General features: G+C 36.7%; 1 protein-coding gene and 1 pseudogene across 2 annotated transcripts; one reads left to right on the top strand and one right to left on the bottom strand.

The window, feature by feature from the left end:
• Positions 1-51: 51 nt before the first annotated feature.
• On the top strand, positions 52-19,698 carry LOC113095458 (LIM homeobox transcription factor 1-alpha-like). 2 transcript variants are annotated; one of them, XM_026260997.1, is made up of 9 exons: positions 52-211; positions 2,718-2,803; positions 2,927-3,110; positions 16,697-16,929; positions 17,047-17,210; positions 17,283-17,360; positions 17,566-17,683; positions 17,753-17,908; positions 17,991-19,698. In XM_026260997.1, exons 1-9 carry the CDS (start codon positions 168-170, stop codon positions 18,146-18,148), a joined length of 1,221 nt encoding a protein of 406 aa, XP_026116782.1. In that variant the 5' UTR covers positions 52-167; the 3' UTR covers positions 18,149-19,698. The 2 variants fall into 2 exon arrangements, with proteins under 2 accessions (XP_026116782.1, XP_026116781.1); XM_026260996.1 differs by having other exon boundaries at positions 2,924-3,110.
• Positions 19,699-22,087: 2,389 nt separating this feature from the next.
• Positions 22,088-23,283, bottom strand: LOC113095456 (coiled-coil-helix-coiled-coil-helix domain-containing protein 5-like; annotated as a pseudogene).
• Between the last annotated feature and the right edge of the window lie 617 nt (positions 23,284-23,900).

The following is a 23,900-nucleotide window of genomic DNA, read 5'->3' as shown; positions in this document are numbered from 1 at the left end:
CTTCACTGTGCGCGCGCAGCCCGAGTCTTCATCACATAAAGCGCGCGCCTGAGCATCACACACACAGTCTGGCAATGCTTTTGCGCCACTGCGTGCAGTTTGGACTATAACACTAAAGTTTGGCTTCTGGAGCACTCTTGCTCGTCCTCTTCTTCAAAGGTATTTTGATGTTACCAACAGAAATCTCAGGAGGAGTGTGTTTTAGCACGAGGTAAGTGCACGGGGCTGAGCGTCACCTGCTGTCATCTATTACACTATTGTTATTTGAACTTTTCTAATAGTGTGTTCACATAGAAACATGCATTTCTCGTGACGTTTACATATGTATAGCCATATTGTCTAGTGTAATCTAGGCTACATTTGACAGAAATGCGATGGTTTGCTGCTCTGGTGTTTATGAATTTATTTATAGGAATTAATTTATTTTAATCTAACATTGCTTATTTATGTCTGATACTTTAATACGTCTACCGTGTCTGTATTTGGTAAAACCTGAGTCTAAATTTCACGAATTCAGCATAAGCCAGATGATAGGAAAAATGAACGGACGCGTGTCGGAATTTTAAGTAACATTTACCAAAAATAAATAATAAGAATAGTATCTGTCTTTTTAGGAAAGTGTGTAGGATAATCGAGCAGAAAATATAAAATATCAAACTTAAAAAATTAACTCCACGGTGGCCTACTTGTATTATGGCACCAGATTCTGTAAGTTAAAAAATGGTTTGGTTTCGAGTGAAAAAAAAGGATCAAATTGACATCATAAAGGAAAGCGCTGCTATTTTACACACAGCTTAAAAAATTATTAATATTGTCTATATTTATTTTGCATTTTATATGAAAAAGAACACTAAACTTTAATTGAAACAAACTGAACGCACTTCAAAATATCAAATCATGAAACAGTCAATATCAAATTGCACCAGTTTATTGTCGTATAGCTAATAGCCCACTACTTACTGAAATACTTGGAATGATAAGAAGATTTTTTTTTCACTTAAAATTGGCATAAATCAGCCGCAATCATCATAATTAGGTTATTCCCCTTATCCGACGACAAGTGGGTCATAAAGCCTATTGTAACACAGTTATATTTAACAGACGGTATTAAAATACACCTATATTTTTGATAACACGTATAGCTTCGAAAAAATGTATAAATGTAAAAATATGTATAGCCTATAAGTGCATGTTTCCACATAAACGCGAATATCGCAGTGTGATTATTCCTCATTGAGACTGGTGACCCGTTATTAGCTCTTGTATTTTTAATAAGCTAATCGACTCATGCAATTAACTGCATTATTAATGGGGAAACAGATCAGACACGCAGTGTCTGCTATTAGAAAAAAATATATATTGCAACTTTAAATTACCAAGGAAAAGGGATATTTGAGAAGCAGATAAAAGAATAACAGCCTAATAATTTAACCACCAACAAAGATTATAGCCGAGTTCATTTTTTTTACCTGAATATTCTAAATAGGCAATAACATACAATTTAAGATAACGATTTTCCTCTTTTTCCAAATAAACCAAACTGCCAAACAAAAAAATCTCAAATGCATATTTATTTTGAAAGCTTCTGTGTTTCTAAATTACAATAATCACAAGCGTCATCCGTTATTATTTCTGAAGCAATATGCTTCCGGTTTTAAATCTGACGGAGTCTTTGTTTCTGTGTTGTGTCGTTTTGCCAAATAGCTAACGTTACCAAAGCGTTGTTTGTTTCTACCGAAGCCGCGCGCCTTTTACCGGACAATTCACCTGCACGAGCTTCTGACTTAGCACGATACACACATCCAGCCTGCTCGTGCATTCACTAAACACTTCCCAAAGAGTCAGATCAAATAAAAGAAGTTATGTCTTTCTTAAAACAGATACTACGAGAGAGCGCGCGTCTAGAATAGACTACACTGTAAATAAATGTTACATCTATACGATAAATGATAAAAGTTGGCAGCGTCGACGCGGAACTTGACATTTTTCCAAACATTACTAGATTACATGTAGGCCTGTGTTTCTGACTTTACACGTCGTCAAATCATATAATATCAGTATACCATAATATTTGACATCTTAAGATGTTTTTCTAATGAGAAAAACGATGACTAAACAAAACTGGCTTCTCCAGCATTCGTGATAAAAACACTGACATAAAACACCTTAACTGTTACACATATGGCTAAAATACTGCAGTAAAGATTAATTTAACTACATACAATGCGATTTAAAACACTTGATAACAAAATAAATATAAAAAGGCCTATTTAAATGAAACGTAAACAAATACAATGCTTCTTGAAAGGAATTCTGGGAACACCTTTTTCCCAATCAGCTACAATACCATTTTTACTTATAAAAACATAATTTACAGAAGGTGGCATGTAATGTTATTTTTAATAATGTATATATTTTTTGCATTATCCTTTTTAAAAAAATTGACATATTTTACAACACGTTAAAATGGGCCCAAAACAGGACCTGATTTTGGCTTTTACTAATGAAACTAATGATGCTGTTTCCTCACAGATTATTGTCAGTATCTTCACAGTAAAATACACTACAGTGTGCTTTTTACCCACATTACATGTAAATAAATTAATAAAATGTGATATAAATATTGAGCAATAACAAACAGCTTACAATAGTTCCCCATTATCACAGACCGACTGCTGTCTTTACATCTGAGTCTTTGTTATGTTGTTTTTTTTCAGTCAGCACTCCAAAGAAGGAAGGAACGGAATGAAAACAGAAGAAACCCAATCATGTCTTCAGCAGGCCCCCTCCGCCACACCTTACGGTGAGACTCTCATTCTTCATTTATCGTTTCTTAATCTTTCCATATTAATATCAGTGCTGTAACGCATGTGTCTGGAGGCCCTCACGGCTGTCAGCTGACACCTGTTCTGTTCTCCTCCAGCAGAGCACATGGGAGGAGGTGAGGTGTGTGCAGGGTGCGAGTCTCCCATCGCGGACCGCTTCCTCCTGCGTGTCAATGAACTGTCCTGGCATGAGACATGTGTCAAGTGTGCAGTGTGTCGCAGCGCGCTGAGCGGGACCTGCTACTCTCGCGACCGCTTGCTTTACTGCAAGCATGATTACGAGAAGTAAGACAGTTCAATGTGCAACGTGTGTCTGTATACAACCCATCAAAGTCATAGCATAGTCAAAACATTCCCCTAATCTCTCTGCAAATGCCTCATCTGTTCTGGAATATAAGGAACTTTGGTTACACTTTATTTGAAGGTGTCTTGTTACACACATTATGTGTACTTACTGTTATAATAGCAATACATTATGCATAATTCCATGCAGGTAATCCTAACCCTAACCATATAGTAACATGTAGTTAATTAATATTACTCCGAACTTAAATATATATTTAAACCGCAACAAGGACACATAAAGTGTAACCATTTATTGTAAGGTATTGCAACTGCGGTGTAGTTACACAAATAAATACTGAGTAATATCAATTATCTTGCTTAATATAGATTTAGGGTTAGATTTGTGATTGGTTGCTATAGCCTACTATAGTATATTGTATTTGTAGTGTACGTACATATAATGTGTAACAAGGACACTGTAAGATAAAATGTTACTGGAATTGCCCCTTCGCAGGGAGTGTGATTGACAGGCGATCTGACCAATCATAACGAAGAATCTGTCAAAATATACCAGACTGTAGAGTAGATTAACGCCGGTGGACTTGAACTTGAACAACGTTGTATAGACGTCTTTCCGTGGTTGAAACAAGATTCTTTCTGGTGTTCATTCATAACTACCCCAGTAAAGAGGAAGAGATGATTGGTTCACAACTGAATTTCTTAATAAATGGCCAAAAAAATGAAAGCTGAGACTTTGTTTCATTCCAGAAGTAACTTGCTCTGTCTTGTCTGTCGGCCGGCGTGTTGTCAGGTTTCCCATTGCTCCGCGATGTATGTTTCACTGAGAACATGATGTGTGGCGTGAGAGTGGCATGGCTTGTCGGATATAGCAACAGTAAATAAGGGGGCTTGGTCTGTGCGAAGGGTCAATTTCTGTTAGAATATGTAGTTAAATATTGGTGAAGGTAAGTTTAGTTGATGTATGTGTAATGTTGAAGGTTAGAATCTGATTCTGAAAGATATATTTCAACCCCAAAATATAAAATTCTGTCTTTCTAGGTATGTTTTAAAATTTTCGTAAGTCGGAATGAATCCAATTTTGATTCCAGATTCTGAAAGTTCCATTTATATGAACCCTAAAATTTGCAGTTTGGTTCTTATATTTGATTACATGTGCATGAAATGTATTCCAAACTAAGGAATGCAAAGAGTATAACTGTCATTTTTGCTTTGAATGACATATATGCCACAAGGGCTTTTTTGGGGGGAATATTTAGTAAATATTCAGTCTCCTGCACTGATTAGTTCATGAGACTAAATAAGCATCAATCTGATTATAAATGGACTATTGTTTACTCACCCTCATCTCATTCCAAACCCACAATTGGTTTAATTCTGTGGAAAACCAAATTTGAAGAACCAAAAAATAAAGACAGTACACGCGCACAAAGTCTTTGGAGTAACATTGTGGGTAAATAATGACAGAATTGACATTTTTGGGTGAACTATCCTCCATTTAACTGCTGGTGCTCTGATGAATCATTCTGTATCGGTTTGGGTCACAGGGAGATTCCCAGAAACCATAATTTCCCAGTGACATCAGCAGGAGTGCGGACAGTTGAAGGACGATCTTGTGGCCTGTTATCGAAGTTGTGAGAAGTGTCAGACACTGTTGAGCCGTGTGAACACTCCCTCTGTTGCTGACATCTGGAGGCCAACTGAAAGGAATAAGATGGACAGGAGAGAGAATAAAAGAGGATAGAAAAGTTAGCAGGAAGAATTCCAAGAGGGAATATAAAATAATTCTTTATATGTTCGCTGAAAGATAGATCACCAGAGATCTAGGACTGTTTCAGGGTATGAAATTACCATACTAACTGATTTTCTTCACAACGCTGAAGAAAAATGGGAGTATAGATTTGATAATTGTTTTGCATGGGTGCTTGCACCGCAGCAAGGATGTCATAATGAGGGTAAAAGTGATCAATGGTTACAAGTGAGATGGCTGTTCTGGGATCAGAGAGCAGAGAAACTGTTCTTCTGCAAGCTGGTGCTGTTATTCCATTGAGCTTGGTCCATTTGTATTATTGCAATTCGTTTATCATTCAGCCTTTTTTACTACATGGTGGAGATTTAAGTTTTTCTCATTTTCTCATATAGGCATTTATTTGCGCTTGCATGCAAATGTCTAATTTTGGCCAACATTATTTGGGAATATTGAGGCTGCGGTGTGGTATGTGGTGCATCTTTGGAGGAGACTTGGCACACTGTTGTGTAAGTGACCTTGAGTGAATCCACAACAATATCTCCTTGTCTTCTCCGCTGTCTGTCCGTCAGCGCCCACCACTCTGCTCCATCTACAGCAGGTGTGCGCTCCATTTTTGGGGAGCCAAGGAATCTTTGCTGGTGCAAAAAAAAAAGGAATTTCGTGGAAAAATAAAATACTATCTTGAGCAGACATTAAACTGTAAAAAATATCATCAGGTAATGTAAAAAAAAAAAGGTGTACACGTGTGGAAACATATATTTCCTAATTGCGTGAAATTAGAAAATATTATTTAAAATAACTGAATCATTACAACAGCAAAATTCATTTATAAGTCAGGTAGAAATAGCCACACTCATAAAATAAAGGTTCCAAAAGAGTTTTTTCACAGAATCTTGGTTCCTCAAAGAACCTTTTAGTAAACATTTTTAAAAATAACCACTTTTTTTCTAAGTGTGAAGAACATTTGAATAATCTAAAGAACTTTTATTCACTAAAATAACCTTTTGTGGAATGGAAAGATTCTTTGTTTGTTAAAGGTTCTTCATATTTTCTTTGAATATTTATTTTCATATTATGACGTGTTTCCAAGTAAAACAGTGTGTTCAGTGAGAGATGAATAGGGCAGTTTCTTTCATCGCATGTTAAAGTGAAGATGAAATAGAAGTAGCGGCAGCTCTTTTCTTCCTTATTGTAATTTATGTCTGAGTCGAATGAGTTATTGAAAAAGAAAAAAAACGTAAGGCGGGACTTGGCTCTGTTTATCAAGTGTTGATTGGATGGAGGCAGGTGTGAAGGAGAGTTAAAAAGACTAAATGATTGGAGAAGACTGGCATACATCAGCCAAAAAGAAGTCTGTAATTTAACTAGAAGATTGAGTTATGAAATTTCGAAATCATATGCATGATTTAATAATTTACAATAAGATCAATAACATGCCATTAGAAAATAGCTAAATTTTCATTTCACGCCAACTTCGGATCACAAAAAGCGGACGTTAAATACCAAAATGTAAGGAGTTGTAAAAAGGGATTGATTTCAGATTACATATTAGTAGAATACTACTAAGACATTTTTCATTTAAAATACTGTACACAATAAGATAACGAACAATGCAAACAACATCAGCTTTAAGATTCCTTACGTTCCTGATGTTCTCATCATCATCAGAATCTGACTTTCATTTACTACTCATTTTTCACCCATTCAAGCAACACCTATTCACTTATAGAAACCAAACTCAAAGCAAAATCTCTATTCATTAAACCCACAAACATCCCTGAAATGGTCAAATTCTCTCCATTACTGTCTTCCTGGCTGACTTCGACAAACACAGCATCAGATAACCACGCAGCCCAGTGGAACCAGTCCCAGACCAATAAAGGCTCTCAGCCCCAGGGTACGGTGCCTGGATCCCTGGAAGAGAATTAGACTAGCGAGGGTCTCAGAGCGGAGCGGAGACAGGGGAGCGGATATTTAAGATGCCCCAAGTTTAATAGATCACTCTGCAGGGTGGGAAACAGAACGAAGACAGCCCCCAGTGTGTAAAGAGATGCTAGTAAGGACGAAAAATCACGTATGTGAGCTCTTTAATATCTCGCTCGTTCCTCCTAGCAAATTGAGATTTTGGCCAAAGTCTCATGCTTCTCAGACTTTGCTCCTGAGAAAAAGACCCAGTTATATATCATGTGTCTTTGAGAATTTTAGAAGAGGTCTCAAAAATGTCCTGAAATGTGCCTGGATTTGTCAAAATATTAAAAAACGTCTGTAATCAATAAGTCAGAGATTTCAATTGCATATATTCTGTTTCAATTTATCATTTTTTATAGTGCTGTCAAACGATTAATCGTGATTAGTTGCAGTTTTTGTTTACATAATATATGCGTGTGTATTGTGTGTATTTATTATGTATATATAAAGACACACACATACAGCATATACATGTATATTTTTAAAATATTTACAATTTAAGTACATGTATATATTTATATTCACATAAATTATATCATATTTAAATGTATTTAATATATAAACGTATCATATTTTTCTTAAAATATACTTGCATGTGTGTTTATATTTAAATATACATAATAATAATAAATAAAAATAAATAAATAATATATATATATATATATATATATATATATATATATATATATATATATATATATATATATATACAGTACACACCCATATATTATGTAAACAAAAACATTTATTTTGTATGTGATTAATCACGATTAATCACTTGAAAGCACTAGTTTTTATGAAAAACATTTGAGTCAAAGTCGATACTTGATACTACCAGAATAATTCAGATTGAATATGGATTTGAATCCAGAATATTTTGACTCGCATAAGCACATTTGACAACATTTGTGGCATAATGCTGATTGTTAACACAAAAAATAGTTTCCAGTTTTCCCTCCATTCCTTAAAAATGCAGAAATTGGGGTAACAGTAAGGGCGAAATTAATATTCACCGTTTTAAATAGACTGTAAACAATATGCTTGCTATCATGATTTCAGTGTGCTAACATTTTATGTGCAAAGTTATATGCAATTTTACTACTTTAAAGTAAATGTAACTCCTAAAACCGTAAAACAATAACAAAAAAACGCTTTACAGCTCAAATAATACTCACGGTTTAACAGAAGAACTTTTTCATTATAACCTCCACATTTCTGCAAACATTTCACTTTTATTCTCCAGGTCCAAATGACCCATCAGATCCCAAAATCAAACAAACAGTGCTAATATATACTAATTGTATGCCACAGTGGTAAAAAATCTTGACCATTATCTTAGTTGTCCAGACAGTGATTCATCTTTTCTGAAAAGCTTTGCATAAAGATACAATAAATAAAGAGTGCTCGTAAACAGCTTGAGAGGTTTCGGATCTAGAGACACTTTTAATGTGTACGTCATGACTTAACAAGCAGATTGTAAGTGTCTCAACATGGCCTTTATTTTGTACTTAAAAACAAGTACATACAGGACAAATCATTTTTATGGTAAGCTATGTCATCATGTCGACGTCAGAATAGTCATTTAAATGCAGCCTCTGTCTCCTGTACTTGAAAGAACGACTACAAAATAATACATTTTTCTATGTCAATCATTTTATAGTAACACCATTCAACCGAAAACTTCAGTCGGAGTCATTATTATGAGCACTTCAGTCGATGGTTACCGCAGTCTTCACCTTTCTTTTGCTCGGTCTTTCTTCCTCCCCGTGCATCTCTCCTCTAGCTCGTCCATCACTGTCTGATTTCTAATAATATTTCTGCTCCAAACTTCATTTCCTACTTGTTGAGATTTATAGCCGTGATGACACCAATCAGTTTATCTCTCCATTTATCCCACATTTTGGCTTAATCATCTCTCTGCTCGCTGTCTCTTTGTGTCTGTGGGAACGGGGAGGGGGTGGAGGGGTCTTGATTGGGAACGCTGCTAATTATGTTCTTAGACATGACTACAAGCTGTGTTGTGGTTAGAGAGTTGCTGTACTGTCAGACAGGAAAATGGTGTAGGACGCTGCCGTAGTTTGGGTTGTCTCCCGCTGAAGCCATTCGTTTTATCATTCATACTGTACTTAAATTGTGGCATATGCAATCAGGCGCAATGCTATAAAGCTTCAATCAGTTGAAGTCATCACTTTTATGTAAATCTGGGTTTTAGTTCAAACCGGGCATGATCGGCAGTACTTTTTGTTGGTCAGTTTGTTAAGTTTTCCTTTTGATGATCTCCTGTTTGTTGAAAAAAACTAACAAAAGGGATCACCTTCTAGTTTAATATCAACCATCCTTCTTAAAAATGAAGGTTGTTTATTGGCATTGATGGTTCCATGAAGGACCTTTACATCCATGGAATCTTTCCATTCTACAAAAGGTGGTTCAAAATGTTCTTCATACTTAGAAAATAAGTTTTTTTTTAGTTTTAGTTTGACCAAAAAAAAAAAAAATTGTCATCATTTTCATGTCATTCCAAACCCTTATGAGATTCTTTCTTATGTTGAACATAAAAGAAGATATTTTGAAGAATGCTGGTAATAAAATAGTCGGTGGTCCCCAGTGACTTCCATTTCTTTCCCTACTATGACATGACAAAAAACTTTTCCTTTTGGGAACCAAAAATGGTTGTTCTATGGCATCACTGTGAAAATCCTCATTGGGAACCTTTATTTTTGTAAGAGTGTAGTTTTAGTCTTAAGCATATAACTCCATGTGTGTACTCCTTTTGGTGAATATTTTTACATGGTACTTTAAATAAGGACATAAACGCATTGTGGTAATTCAAGCCAAGAAAAACAAGACATGTTTTCCAAAAGCAGTCATTCTGGCAAGAAAATATTACTAATATTAGTACAATTTTCTTGCCTGAATTACTGCTTTTGGAAAACATGTTTTGTTTTTCTGAGCCTGAAGTTCCTGTTGAAGCCACAAAAATAAAGGTTCCAAAAGAGGGTCCCAAAGACCCTTTTGGGTTCCTCAAAGAACGTTTCAGCGAACAGTTCTTCAAAGAACCACTTGTTTCTTAATGTGAAGAACATTTGAATGATCTAAAGAATATATTTGTGGAATGGATGTTAAAAGTTCTTCATGGAACCATGGATGCCAATGGAGAACCTATATTTGTCAGAGCATATACTGTACGTATCAGGCAATGACAGAGGGAGAGAAGAGCAGACAGTGAAGGAGAGCTCAGGGGATGTCAGAAGGCCACGGAGGTGACAAACAGAGGTGCAGAGAGGAAGAGGAGAGATGAGCTCGAGGTGTCTGCTCTTCTGATATTGCCACTGTTTTTGCATAATGTGTGATGAGTCTCCATCACCTCGCCTCCCGCACAACAATTTCATTACAGACGGCTAATAAATGTTTCATGGCAGAACAAGCTGCTCGCCTTGGCTTTATTAAATCTGAGATAATAAAAGAAGAACGGCAAAAAATGAAAGCGGGAGGGGTGGAGATAGGAAGAATGCCATAGACATCCTCAAACAGGGCTGCCGTATCTTTTGTTTCTGGGGCAACGAATCCCCCGTCCCCCCTCTACGCGTCTTTTTTTTTTTCTCTCGCCTTGCCACAGAGAGACAGGAAATGAGAATCTGGCTGACAGGATATTGCGTTCTGGTGGCCTGGGGATTAGCTGTTTTATCCAAACACACACATACACACACTCACAGACTCACTCTCGCCTCTCACAACTCAACACATCGATCCAGTCGGTCCCTGAGCGCTCGAGTATCACACACACACACACACACAGGAAACTAAGGTGTGATTGTTGTAACGTATAGACAGGTTACGCTGTCAGTCGGGGAATGCATCATAAGTACGTCAGCACACCAATAGTGCATATTCTTCACCAAACATAGTGTGAAATTCTCTATATAAGATGGGATATTATGACACCCATCGTATTCTACAACAAATCAACTGTCAGAATCAGGATTTTATTTAAACCTTTGCTCTGTTGACAAGTAGCTAATGAATTAAAAAGAATTACAAAGGATTTTGTAGTATATTGAAGAATGAGACATCAGTGTGAAATGTGTCGAAGGCATAGTTCCGGCAAAATTGTAATGGTTTTCCCGTTGTTGTCATTCCATTCCAAACATTGCATTTTTTTTTTAAATAGCTTTTTTTCCCATTGATTTTATGGAAGTCAGTTGTTTTGGACCCCACTGATATTCATTATATATAATTTCCTTCTTTATACATTTTTTGTGTTTCAAAGAAGGAAAAAGAGTAAATGATAAAAAATAATAATAATAATAATAAAAAAACAATTTGGGTACAGTGTTACCTGAAAGAACCATTTTGTTAGTGTAACTAAATGTTCTTTTTTTATTTTCCTGTTTATAATTTGAATCACTTAGATGATTAAGTACATTTTGGGTTACAGCATTGGCAGGCCATTGCAAGGTAGAGTCATTCAGGAAAATATACTGAGACACAAAGTTGGTTGTATGCCGTTTCTTTGTCTGCATCCAGAACGTTTGGTCCATTACAGGATCAAATATTGTATAATATTACTAATTAATTTAATTTCATTAACACTTTACAATAAGGTCTCATATTATTATAACAGAGTTAATGCATTTACTAACATTAACAACGGGCAATATATTTGTTACCGTATTTTTAAATCATAGCATATATTAGTTGATAAAATACTCTTATATGATATGAGATATGGTGAAATCAATAATAAAAAATGAGTGTTCATTGTTAGTTCAAATGAACTAATGTAGTTAAAGGGAAAGTTGAAACCCAAAAAATGAAAATTACACCTTGGTTTACTCACCCTCAAGCCATCTTAGGTGTATTTCTTCTTTCAGACGAATCAGAGTTATATTAAAAAATGTCCTGACTCTTCCTAGCTTTATAATGGCAGTGAATTGGGGTTGAGATTTTGAGGCCCAAAAAAGTGCATCCATCCATCATAATAAGTGCTCCACATGGCTCCGGGGGGTGAATAATGGCCTTTGAAGCAAATCAATGCATTTTTTAAAGATGAAATATCCATATTTAAAACTTTCTAAATCATAATCCCTAGCTTCTGATAACTGTCCTACGTGTGTTCACATGGACTATAACGTGTTCAGGAGAGAGTGGCTTTCCAGTGGATGACGTAGGACGAAGGCGGACGTGTAGAAGTGCAGTAGAGAGAGCAAAATAAAACACCAGTCACAAATTAGACATACAAAACGAGGATTTAAACTGAACTGAGCTGGACAATGACATCACTGAATTCAATGATGAACTGCATTTGACTAAAAATTGAGTGTTTACTGTTGTCCTTTTGCAGTGACACACTATTTTCCTATTTAATACTGTGAAGCTGCTTTGGCACAGTCTGTATTGGTAAAAGCGCTAGAATAATAAAAGTGACGTGACTTCAGAAGGCTTTTATTCACCCCTCGGAGCCGTGTGGAGCACTTTTTAGGATGGGTGGATGCACTTTTTAGGGCTTCAAAATCTCGACTCCCATTCACTGCCATTATAAAGCTTGCAAGCTTGCCAGGAGATTCTTTAATATAGCTGTGATTGTATTCATCTCTAGGTCATTTACACCTATGATGGCTTGAGGGTGAGTAAGTCATGGGGTAATTTTCATTTTTAGGTCAACTATCCCTTTAACTAATGTTAACAAATGGAACCAAATCATTACCGTTTTTCACCCTTGATTTTTTACATGATCATCTAAAATATTGAGTCTCATAATACACTACAAGGCACCACAGGAAATGCCATTTTAACTTCATTGCCACCTTGATATACAGTACACTTTCTAATAACCCTGTTGAAGTGTTCTTCATATGACTAGTAATCCATTCAGCGGAGAGTGTTTTATAGTGTACAATGACACAATTAGTTTTATTAGCATAAACCCAAAAGTTATGATGTGTCTCAGTGCAATCAAAACATAATTAGACAATTAAAGTATGCATGCTCACTAGTCGAGTGTTATTTAAGTATTTTTGTGCATAGCACCGTTTGCATGCTAAGAACAAAAAGGGAATTTTTAGCACGTGCGCACTGCAGTGTGCATCTGTGACATGATTGGGGCAGTATAATATGTGTCAGTACTGAACGGTTTAGCTGCTCACCTGTGCTTTCTCTTTTGCGTGCGAGTGGTCTGGTGTGTACATTTTTATCAGCTACCTGTTGGTTTTCTCATATTTCATCATTGTGCATATTGGTGTGTCGGGGAAGGAGGGAGGGAGGGTGGCGGGAGTGGGTTGTGGGGAATGCTGGGAGATTTTAATAACGCAGAAGCAGTGCAGTGAGATTTAATAAAAGAAGATGATGTGATTACTGAACCCTGGCTCTGAGCCATCTTCCCTCACAGCAATATCCGCTTTCTGTCTTTCTCTCTCACTCATACACACACACACATCGCACCAACCCTTGCAATTATGTGTACATGTATATGATTTACATACTGCCTCCATATATATACAAAGATGCACCAAAGTCTGCGAGACAAACCTCGCAACTATGACAGTAAGTGTTTGATTATGTAAAATGCTGTGTTCATACATAGATTGTGCCCCCACCACACTATGATTTGGCTATAGATTCATGTAAAACCTTATTGAATTGTCAACATGAACACAGTTTATACGTTCATAGCGCCTGATTGCCTTCCCGCAATCGTAATTTCTTTCCCCCAAGATAGTTTCATCCTCAGTTAACTCCGGTTTTTAGGTCTGTGTATGTTTAAGTGCAAAACGTGGAGTTATTTCTGTAACTGTCACATTTAATGTGTCTGTTTGCAGTGTGTGTGTTTTTTTTATTGTATTTTTTTATTCGACATTTTGAAGTTTTCTGGGTTAATGTCATGACCTGGTGATTTTCAGGTCACATTTCACCTCAAAATCAAGAAACAAATTGCATAAAGAAAATGGAGCCTACTTTATGACCAATAAAGAGTTTTAACACTGTGATAATATTTTCATGACAATTAAAAATATTTGACCCCAAATATTGTACGTGTACAGAAAATAATTATGAACATATATATATATATATATATATATATATATATATATATATATATATATATTTTTTTTTTTTTTTTTTACTTGTAAACAGAAAGATAATTGGCATGAGTTCAATACAATTTAAAATTTAATTTAGTATTATTTTCTGTTTCTTTGTAACTTTTTGTGAAACATTTGAGCGAGAATGGTTTCAAAGTCAGTTTCTTTTCCAGTGTAATAATTGTCATTATTTTTTTTATTTTTTTTATTCAGATACGAACACGATTTATAACTCATAATTTTTTCTCTGATTGTACTGAGAATACCACTTTTTGGCATTATTTTACTGAGAATTGGTAAGAAATTACTTGAAATATTATCTATTTAAATACTGTAAAAAAAAAAAAAGATATTTGTCTTTAAGAAAAATATAATTTTCACTTATTTTGACAGGTTTCATGAGATTCACTCTTTGAGTCAGTTTCTGTGTGGGTTTTGCTCAGAGTTGGTCTTCTGTGGTCTGGGTGTAGTAGGTGGTGATTTGGTAATTTGGCATTTTTGGCAGATGGATTGAGACAGATTAGCAATAGCAGCTGCGTTTCGGACAGGATCATCACATCCGTGCAGATTAGAGGCTAGAAAGTGTGGACCTGGCTGCCTCTCCCTTCAGCAGATTTCTGATATGACACCTTCATCTCCGGCACTCGGTGCTCCTCAGCACACACACACACCAGAACTCCCGCCATCCATCTCTGCAACTGTCATGAAGTCTGTGTTATCCATCAAATGTACATTTCTTCTGTTCTTCACCTCCAAAATGTTTTGTTAATCAAACTTTTGGTTGACAAAAAAGCACTAAAGTAGGGTCCTGAGATTATAATATCATAAACTTTGGACAGTAAACAAAGCACTCTAGCAACAAATCGTTTGTTGTCCGGTTCAGGTGTGTGACAGTTACTTCACACTGGTTTATGTCACATTTTGGGTGAATGGTGACAGTTGCTTTGGCTTAATGAACTGTGCAGAAGGATTAGATTGTCATCGACACCATATGAGCGTCTAAAGGTTCGTCTGTGATATTGACTTCCTGTCAATATTTATGAGAGTACATGAGCATGGCTCTATAAAGGTTCTGGTAAATGTGTGTGTGTGTGTGAGTATGGTGTGTTTATTCGAGTGTGTGGAAAAGAGAGAGGAGAGATTAACCCCATGCTATCCTCAATCCCTGGTTATGAGTTTACAGCGTCTGTCTGGGCATCGCACTGTTTAAACAACAATCTAATTAATCCTGTCTTTATTAGTTTCACAGAGCTGGGGAGGGAGGCTGGGAGCGCGAGAGGGAGGACAGGGAATTCTGGCAGAGAATATCAAGCGGCGAGGGAGGGGAGAGAGGAAGAAAAAATCAGGGGTTTGGTGGGGATTAAAGAGCGAGAGTGCCTTTAAAAGCAGTTGTGATGCTGATGAGCTGTTTAGAAAGAAAGCAGAGTTTAAAAAGAGCTAGAGGCATTTTTTAGGGTTAGTAGCAGGACAAATGACCTTCTTAATACATTTGCTCACTTGTGCCCTGTACATCCCTGTATTTGCTAATCATTTTGGAAATTCATTAAGTTTAAAAACATTTACCATAGTGCATGGTGCCAACAACACCAAGGTCATGGGTTCAATTCCCAGATGACACACTGATAAAATGTACAGCTTAAAGGCAGCTTAATACATGTTAATAATATTAGCCCTGTAAAACCTGACATGTGAAATAATCTTTAAAAGATATATTTTTAAATGTTTATAAACAGTTTTTAATGGACTATATTATGAAAAAATGTGCATGTATATTTTGTTCAGCATCATATTTGATACATCAGGCTTTTATGACTATATGTCAAGTGATATATATTTTTTTAAGTATAGCTGACTACTTGCATAAATGCATATAAATTGTTATTCTATTTCTGCCAATAGTTTGTCGTAAAATATTATATTTGTATGCTTTTATGATCAAAGCTTGGTAGCTTTTAGTTTCAAAACAGAATGCAGTGCAATACAATGATGACTGAGAGATGAATAAATATACATTCCTCAAAAGCCTGATGCATTACGTCTGATTCATTTTAACATACGGGAATTATTCTTTATATGGATTAAACCTAAGTTGATTCATTCTAGTAAATGTTCATTTTGAAATATTACTAAAACAATACAAAAGTTATTCTTACCTTTACTTTATAAAAATCACTAAAGATCTGAAGGTGGGTGTTTTTAGAATTCAACAAAAAGGCCTTTTACTTGCTAAAAAAATATCAATAAGACAACAGAAGTTTTTGATCATGGAATGTGTATCATTAATAATACATTAGGCTTTAAAGGGTTAAATGTAGTGCTGTCGTAATCGCATCCAAATTAAGTTTTGGTTTACATATGTGTGTGTGTGTGTACTGTGCATATTTATTATGTATATATAAATACACACACATACATCATGTACTTTGAAAATATTTACATTCATATATTTATATTCATGTAATTTATATTATATAAAAACATATTTGATATATAAACATGTTTTCCTTAAATATATGCATGTGCGTGTATTTACATATAAATAATAAATATACAGTACACACACATATAATGTAAATCAAAACATTTATTTTGCATGCGATTAATGGTTGGGAACACTAGTTAAATTATACATTTTTACTTCTTGCTTGTGTGACATCTAGTCTGTTGTCAAATATTGCCACCCAGTGTAACAGACAAAACATTGCATAAAGTGAACATTCAGAAACACATCAATAACATGCGTGTGTGTGTGTGTGTGTGTGTGTGTGCAGGTTGTTTGTGCGGAAGTGCAGTGCCTGTCTGCAGGCGATCAGCCGCTCGGAGCTCATCATGCGTGTGCTGGGACAGGTGTACCACCTGAGCTGCTTCAGCTGCTGCGAGTGTGAGCGCCGGCTGCAGAGAGGTGATGAGTTTGTGCTAAAGGAGGGACAGCTGCTCTGCCGGGGAGACTATGAGAAGGAGAGAGAGATGCTGGCAGCCATCAGTCCGGCCCCTACCGATTCAGGTAACCTCAATGACCTCGCTGAAGGTTGAGTGTAACTACAGGAGAAGAGATGTTAACATATTCCAGAAATGACTTCACCTTTTCAGCTTTAAGCCAATGCTCAGTTTCCCTTTGCAGTGAAGAGCGAGGATGAGGATGGTGGTGGTGTCTCTGTTGGAGGGAAGGCTGGGGATGATGGGAAGGAGCACAAGAGATCCAAGAGACCACGAACCATCCTGACCACACAACAGCGGCGCGCCTTCAAGGCTTCCTTCGAGGTGTCTTCCAAACCCTGCCGAAAGGTCAGCAGTCACTGGCCGCTCATGTGTGGAAACAGCACGTATGTACCGCTCATGCATATGCTGTGGTTGCAGGTCAGAGAAACTCTGGCAGCTGAGACTGGACTGACGGTGAGAGTCGTGCAGGTCTGGTTCCAAAACCAGAGAGCAAAGGTACGCTGGCATCATGTTGAGATCCATTCTGAAAACGTTCCTGTTGGAAAAATTAGATCTTGCTTCGTAATGATTTGTTGAAGTGTTATCAAATGATTAATCAATTCCAAAATAAACGTTTTACACATGTTCGGAGCTTGATTGATATGGGAATGTTGTTCCAGGACCAGTGGACTTCAATAAACGGTTGTTTTTGTGAGTTCAGATGAAGAAGATCGCTCGCAGACAACAGCAGCAGCAGCAGCAGCAAGAACAGGAGCAGATGGGCGGGACCAGGAGGGGCCCGAGCAGAGGGGGCCGCCAGAGTAACGATGACAGCGAGGGTAAGACACGGACATAACTGTGTGAAATGGCTTGATGAAAGGTGTGAACCCAGCTTGGTCTCTCCACAGATGGCTCCAGCAGTCACGGACTGGACGGGCTGCTCTCTTATTCCTCTCTGCCACGCCAACAACTGCTGGCTTTGGATCCCAACATATACGGTAGCGAGCAGTTTCGACACGGGCTTACGCCGCCGCAGCTAGGCCCCGAGCAGATGCACTCCTACGGTAAGGATCTCAAACTGCATCAACTTCAGCATTGCTTATTTTTTCAGTTACTGTTTGTATTTGAACGCCGACTTCATTTCAGACTCGGAGACGGTTTTCCATGACTTGGACAGCGATGGAAGCCTCAGTCATCTCGGGGACTGTCTCTTGTCTACCGCCGAGGCTGGAGTTCTGGCAGGACGCATAGGAAATCCCATTGATCGCCTCTACTCAATGCAAAACTCCTACTTTACCTCATGACCCTGGTTCCACCTACCTAAAGCGCTCCCCCGCCACTGCAGGGGGGCAACACATAGATTGAGTCTCACTGGAGGCGTCTTTCATCGTCAAAACTAATTGAATCCCTCAAGCCTATCTTAGTCATGCTAATAAGCTCTTAACCAACCAAACCAAGACAGGGTCACACCCTAAAAATCCTATTTGACATGGACAGAATGGGAATTCCCTGGAAAAACATGTTTTATAGCATACATATGCACTATATTTTCGCTTTGTTTCATTCAAACATTTTTTGCGATGGTTATGGGTGCATAAGACATCAATGAGCAGCTGTTCATGTAAGCGTTACCTCACCCTCTGCTCGCTGCACAACTGATAAACTGATCGAAATCAATTACCTCATTCACTAGAGCCCTGCAGTGACATATTTTTGCAAGCTAAAACCCTCAAACAAACTATTATTAAGTTAGCTCTTCCGGTTCCATTGCTATGAAGTCAAATTTAATCTTTTAAGTGACTTGAAAACTACCGCAGTTAACGAGTGGCTACGTGCACATTTGGGCCCAAATAGTTGCTTTCATAGCCTCATTATGTTTAAATTCACTAACTCAAACTTTTAGGGAGATTTATACTTCAGCCGATTGTATTTAGGCTACAAAATTCATAAACGTTGTGTTCATTGTGTGCAGATTATCGTGATGAACTAAACATGTAGGAATCATAAGAGTTTTGTTGGCTACAGAGCTTATTTTAATGTGATTAAAAAAATGCTACTGGGTTTTTGCTGAAGGAACCAAGGTTATGTAAACTTCTGGATTGACCTGCAAAAATACGTCACTGCAGCTCTCTATCCACCTTATTTTTCAACGTGGATATAAGCCGTTTTCTTTGAATGTGGGAGACTTCCGGTTCATTAGCCTCCGTAGGGAAATAATGAGAAGAATAACAAAAGTGTAGTAAATGGTAAAACTGTTTGCACTACAAACAAGTGTGTTCATTATTAAGATATAAAAATAAAATAACATGGTTAGACACACCAGTTTGCAATATCAAGCAGCAAAACGAACTAAAACTAGCTGGAAGTGAATGACACTAGAAGCAAATGGTGAAAAATAAGGTGAACACAGACCACTGAATGAGTGAATGAAACCAAGTGAGACAGTTTATAAGTGACTGTCCCCTCAAATAACACACGATAAAGGGTTAATGGGGTGATTTCAGACACAGTCCAAGTCAGTTTCATATCAATCGATCCCGACTGCCTTGCCATCGTAATGTCCGTCTTGAATCAGCTTTTATTTAAAGCTAACATGAAAACCAAAAGAGTCTAGCATGCTGGTTTAAGTCAAATGTACATTAATATTTCTTGTAAAGGAATGATGTTTATTAAAGGTGCACTCAGTTTATGTGTGTTGAGCGGACCAATATAGCAGTTGTCCTGGACTTACACTGACACCTAGTGCTGTGGATGCAGCATCACAAACACAAGAGCAAGGAAAACGAAGATTTTCCTAACTTATAAAATAAAGTTGTGACATTTTTTAAATCTAGTTGTCTTGGCAACATTTATCATTTTCATTTAGTTTAACTTGATGTGTTAAAATGCCTAAAAAGAAATAATTAAAAGTATATAGACGTTTAAAAAACTAATAAAAATGGCAAACACATATAAATGACTTCATTAAAATGAAAACTGAAAATATAAAAATGTAGAAAATGTAAAATAGCTTTTGCAATTCTTCATGTTAATGTATATTAACACATTATGTCAAAAAGTATTGATTTTTTTGTGTGTGTGACTATGAATATTTAAATGGGGGGGGGGTACTGAGTGCACCTTTAACACAAATTTAACTTACATTTTTTCTTTTCACAAATTAAAAATGTCCACAGCTATTGCAGAATTTTCTCTGAAGAAATTTAATTTGGTAGGTTTTCAACTACTGTAAGTTTCTCAGACAGGGACTTTCCAGCCACCTTAACTGTGCATTACACAAATAAAGAGACAAAAAGTAAATTAAGAAACCGCAAAATAATGAAACGTCAAAGTTGAAGTATAGATCTCAAAGCAAATATGAGTGAGGGAGTCCTGACAGGACTCAGAGAGCAAAGGAGGCACACATACAACAGTGCTCAGTCAACACGTTCAAAACACACATCCCTGCTCGATTAAAGATAGTTTTGACAAATGTGGAACATTATGATGCAACCAAACCACAAAAGAGTTTTTAGTTTTCATTCTAATTTCAGGTTTTGGACACAGGGTAGATTTCCTCTGATTAAAAAAGTGAGACAGGGCCTTGAATGTTTCTGCAGCAGGCTCAGGTCAAATGTAGGAATGTGCTTCAGTCTCCAAACTGAGAGGAGGAAATCATCAGGGTTACTGCCGTTACAGGGTTAATAATACATATGACATCTATCTCTTTAGTACTGATAAGAAAAATAGCACAAAGTATTAAAAATACCCCTTAAATGTTCCAGGAAGTGCACACTTGGCAACGTGTTGCTAATTGTGCTTTATTGTAAAATACTAGATGTGTTGGTCACATGACTGTTGTTATAATTAGCTCTATTGTTGTACGTGTAGTTATTTACTTCACTTCTTTTACCTCATTATGTTCCTGTTGGCTGTTTTCAACGCATTGGAATATTTATGTTGCAGCATGAGACACTGTATACGTGAACTGTATTATTTATATTGAAGAATGTACAACAGATTTACACAAACACCAACTGCTTATGAAAACCTAACATAACCTGACGAACTGAAATGTAGTTTTTAATTCACCGGACATCAGTTTGCTGGTAAATCAACTGCTCACATGTTCATGAAGCATTTTGTGATACTGGATGGTTTCATTTAAAGTGGGGTGATGTTCCTTTAAAGGACTGCGGTGCTGACAGCTGTTGAATGGTACGTCTTTCCGTTTCTTTTAGTGTGGTCAATGTGTTTTTTTGTGTACGGTGTTCTTGGTTTTTCAATATAACTCATTTCAAACACTGACGCTTGGCTGAGTGATTTATGGTTCTCTGATAAGTATGCAATTCTGGTAAAAACGTTTGATAAATGGACCAAATGAAAGGTCAAAGGTTCAAAACAGTGTCCTCCCTACCGTTAACCAGCGGGCAAAGCATCCCTAATGCCTCCCTACAGGCTTTTGTTCCTGAGCGCAGGGAACCGGTGGAAATGTGAGGGGGAGATATTACATGGCTGCATTCTTTGGTTTTAATATTATATACAGTGACGCCAAGGTAAGGAGAAAAACATCCAAACACTAGCAGTAAACAAGAAAAAAACCTGTAATAAAATACATAAATATGTGTACTGAATCTAGATTTCACATGTTAAATCAACAAGCATACTGAATACATATTGACAAAAAATACACATATTACAGTTAATTATGTTTCCATTGCACTGAAGGAAATAGTTCATGTTTGTAAAACTATTTTTTTATTTAATAGAATTAAGATGAATAAATTCTCTTGCAACAATCTAATATGGTAAAGAGAGAACAGCATGTTCATCGAAAGTTAATTCTATCACCTAATATTAACAGTGGTTTTAATTTGTTATTAGTATTCTATAAATATTTGTAAAAAAAAAATATTTGGAATGCTGCTTTAAGTAAAGTTTTAGCTTTAATTCTCATTCAAAAACAATCATATCTCTCTTCATGAGTCCACCTCCGAGTAGCTTTCATATTTCATATTGGTTTATGAAGAATTTTTTTTTGTTTGTAGATTTATGGATTCATGAAAACAAACAATAAAGTAGCTAGAGTGCATGTGAATTAAATAGTTGAATGCTTTTTGGTAAAATAGGACTCTAATCTTCCAAAGTATAAAGAATTTAGAAATGCGCATTTTATTGCAACTTCGTGTTTAATATCATGGAACCTTTTTAAAAATCTCATAAATAGTGTGAAACATTAATCATTAACAAAATAAAACATCACATTGAATATTTTTGGAAGAAAGGTGTGCAAAAGACTGAGATTTGATTCAGTTTTGTGTTTGTGTTGGAGTTCTTCAAAGATAATACGTTCTTCCACAGTGCGGAGTATAAAACACCTGCATTATTGTCCTCATTAGCCTCAACAGTCACAAAAATCATCTATGTGGGCTGCGGCTCAGCATTCGCTGTTGGAAGAAGGTGTTATAAATATTTTAATACACTGTACTTAGTCATACATCCAGGTGTTTTATAGAAAAGCAGACTTTCACTCCTTACCAATTCCTGAAAGGTCGACGGTCTCAACACAGGTGAGGAAACGTGTAAGGTGAGGTTGACACGCTTCAGCAGAGCTCGGGTTCTCCCGCAGACAGCGCTCAAACACTGAAAACTCACCAGCACAGTCACCTCGGATCTTTCTGATCACTGGACTGCATTGAGAAGGACGAAAAACAGCAGAAATATAGTGCATCCTATTTAACTGGGTAAATAAGCATGCAAGGTTGTGTATTATATGGACATACTGTGATGAAGTTGCACTGTGCCACCCTCAGCTTCAGCTCTACACACTTCTCTTGCCATGATGCTGGATGGGAGACAACACATCCACCGTATTCATCCCAGCTCCTTCTGCAGTATTTGGTCGTGATGGCCAATGCTGCTCCCTATTATAACACAGTTTAACGGATTTCAATTTCAATAGCCTACATGCAAATTACATTGGATGCTCAACACCACAGGTTTAATTCTATATGAAGGAGGGCAGACCAATTTAAAATCAGTTCGTCAAATAGGGTTCTAGGGCCATTTTATTTTACACATTCTAGCTCCTACAATTCACTGTTCGTTTTAGCTAATGTAGCTCAAACAGAGCTTGGCTTGCTATCAGACTCGACTGCTACCGTTCGTATTACAGAGTAAGCACAATAAGTGTAATACACACTAGATGTAAAATAAGTATTTAAAACACACCGCTGTCAGCCAGACCTACTTACATGTTGAACACCTTTGGTTTCACTCGGTTCTTCTGAAGGTTACTATCACATCACGCACATGTGCGACTGCGAAGGGAACGTCCGCGCTCTCGCCGGAGAATTCGATTGGTCAATGTTTACGCTTGCGCTGATCTAATTGGTCGAATCCCTGGGTAGCGTGAACGAATGGGCGTGGCTTCGAAGCAACATTTTCTTACATTTTTCATGGTCGTATTTTTGTTTTAAAGGATAACAGTTAACCAGCGATACTTGTGCTGCTTTGTTGATTTATTTATTTTCCATTTAAAGGTATATTTAAATAAACAGCAATACGGGTTAAAAGATACAATAAATGTACAACAACGTAATAAAACGTTTTATACTCATTCATACAAGAGGAAAGCAGCTTCTGTGTGCCATCAGAGGTATCTTTAACACTAGAGTCAAAAACCTTGTCACTCTTTATTATTAAAGTATAACATAGTAATGTAGAACTGGGAGTGAGTTTGTTTCAGTTGACAACAGGGGAAAAAATGGCACTATATGCATTTCTAAGAACTCAATTTGGACAATTTCAAAGGCAATTTTAGCAATATTTCGATTTTTTTGCACTCTCAGATTCCAGGTTTTCATATAACGTTAGTTGTATCTGTAATTCATCTTTCAGATGACGTATAAATGTCAAGTTTTAAAAAAACGGACCGATTTTGTGGTCCAGGGTCACATATATAAAAGAATCGGGCAATAATTAATAAGTCATTTCTAAGTTATTTTATTTTATCATCTCATGGCACTTGATTGGACTTTCTTTTATATATTCATTTCCATAAGAAATTTTCTGTCA

The sequence above is a fragment of the Carassius auratus genome, unplaced genomic scaffold, assembly GCF_003368295.1.
Source record: "Carassius auratus strain Wakin unplaced genomic scaffold, ASM336829v1 scaf_tig00215725, whole genome shotgun sequence".
NCBI classification, from domain to species: domain Eukaryota; kingdom Metazoa; phylum Chordata; class Actinopteri; order Cypriniformes; family Cyprinidae; genus Carassius; species Carassius auratus.
The sequence above is the reverse complement of the archived record's forward strand: the minus strand, read 5'-3'. Positions and strand labels throughout refer to the sequence as shown.

Coding starts and splice junctions, on each gene's coding strand:
- LOC113095458 (XM_026260996.1), top strand. CDS start 168: ATGTTACCAACAGAAATCTCAGGAGGAGTGTGTTTTAGCACGAG. Junction 17,684..17,752: donor GAGTAACGATGACAGCGAGG/GTAAGACACGGA, acceptor GTCTCTCCACAG/ATGGCTCCAGCAGTCACGGA. Junction 17,909..17,990: donor CGAGCAGATGCACTCCTACG/GTAAGGATCTCA, acceptor ACTTCATTTCAG/ACTCGGAGACGGTTTTCCAT.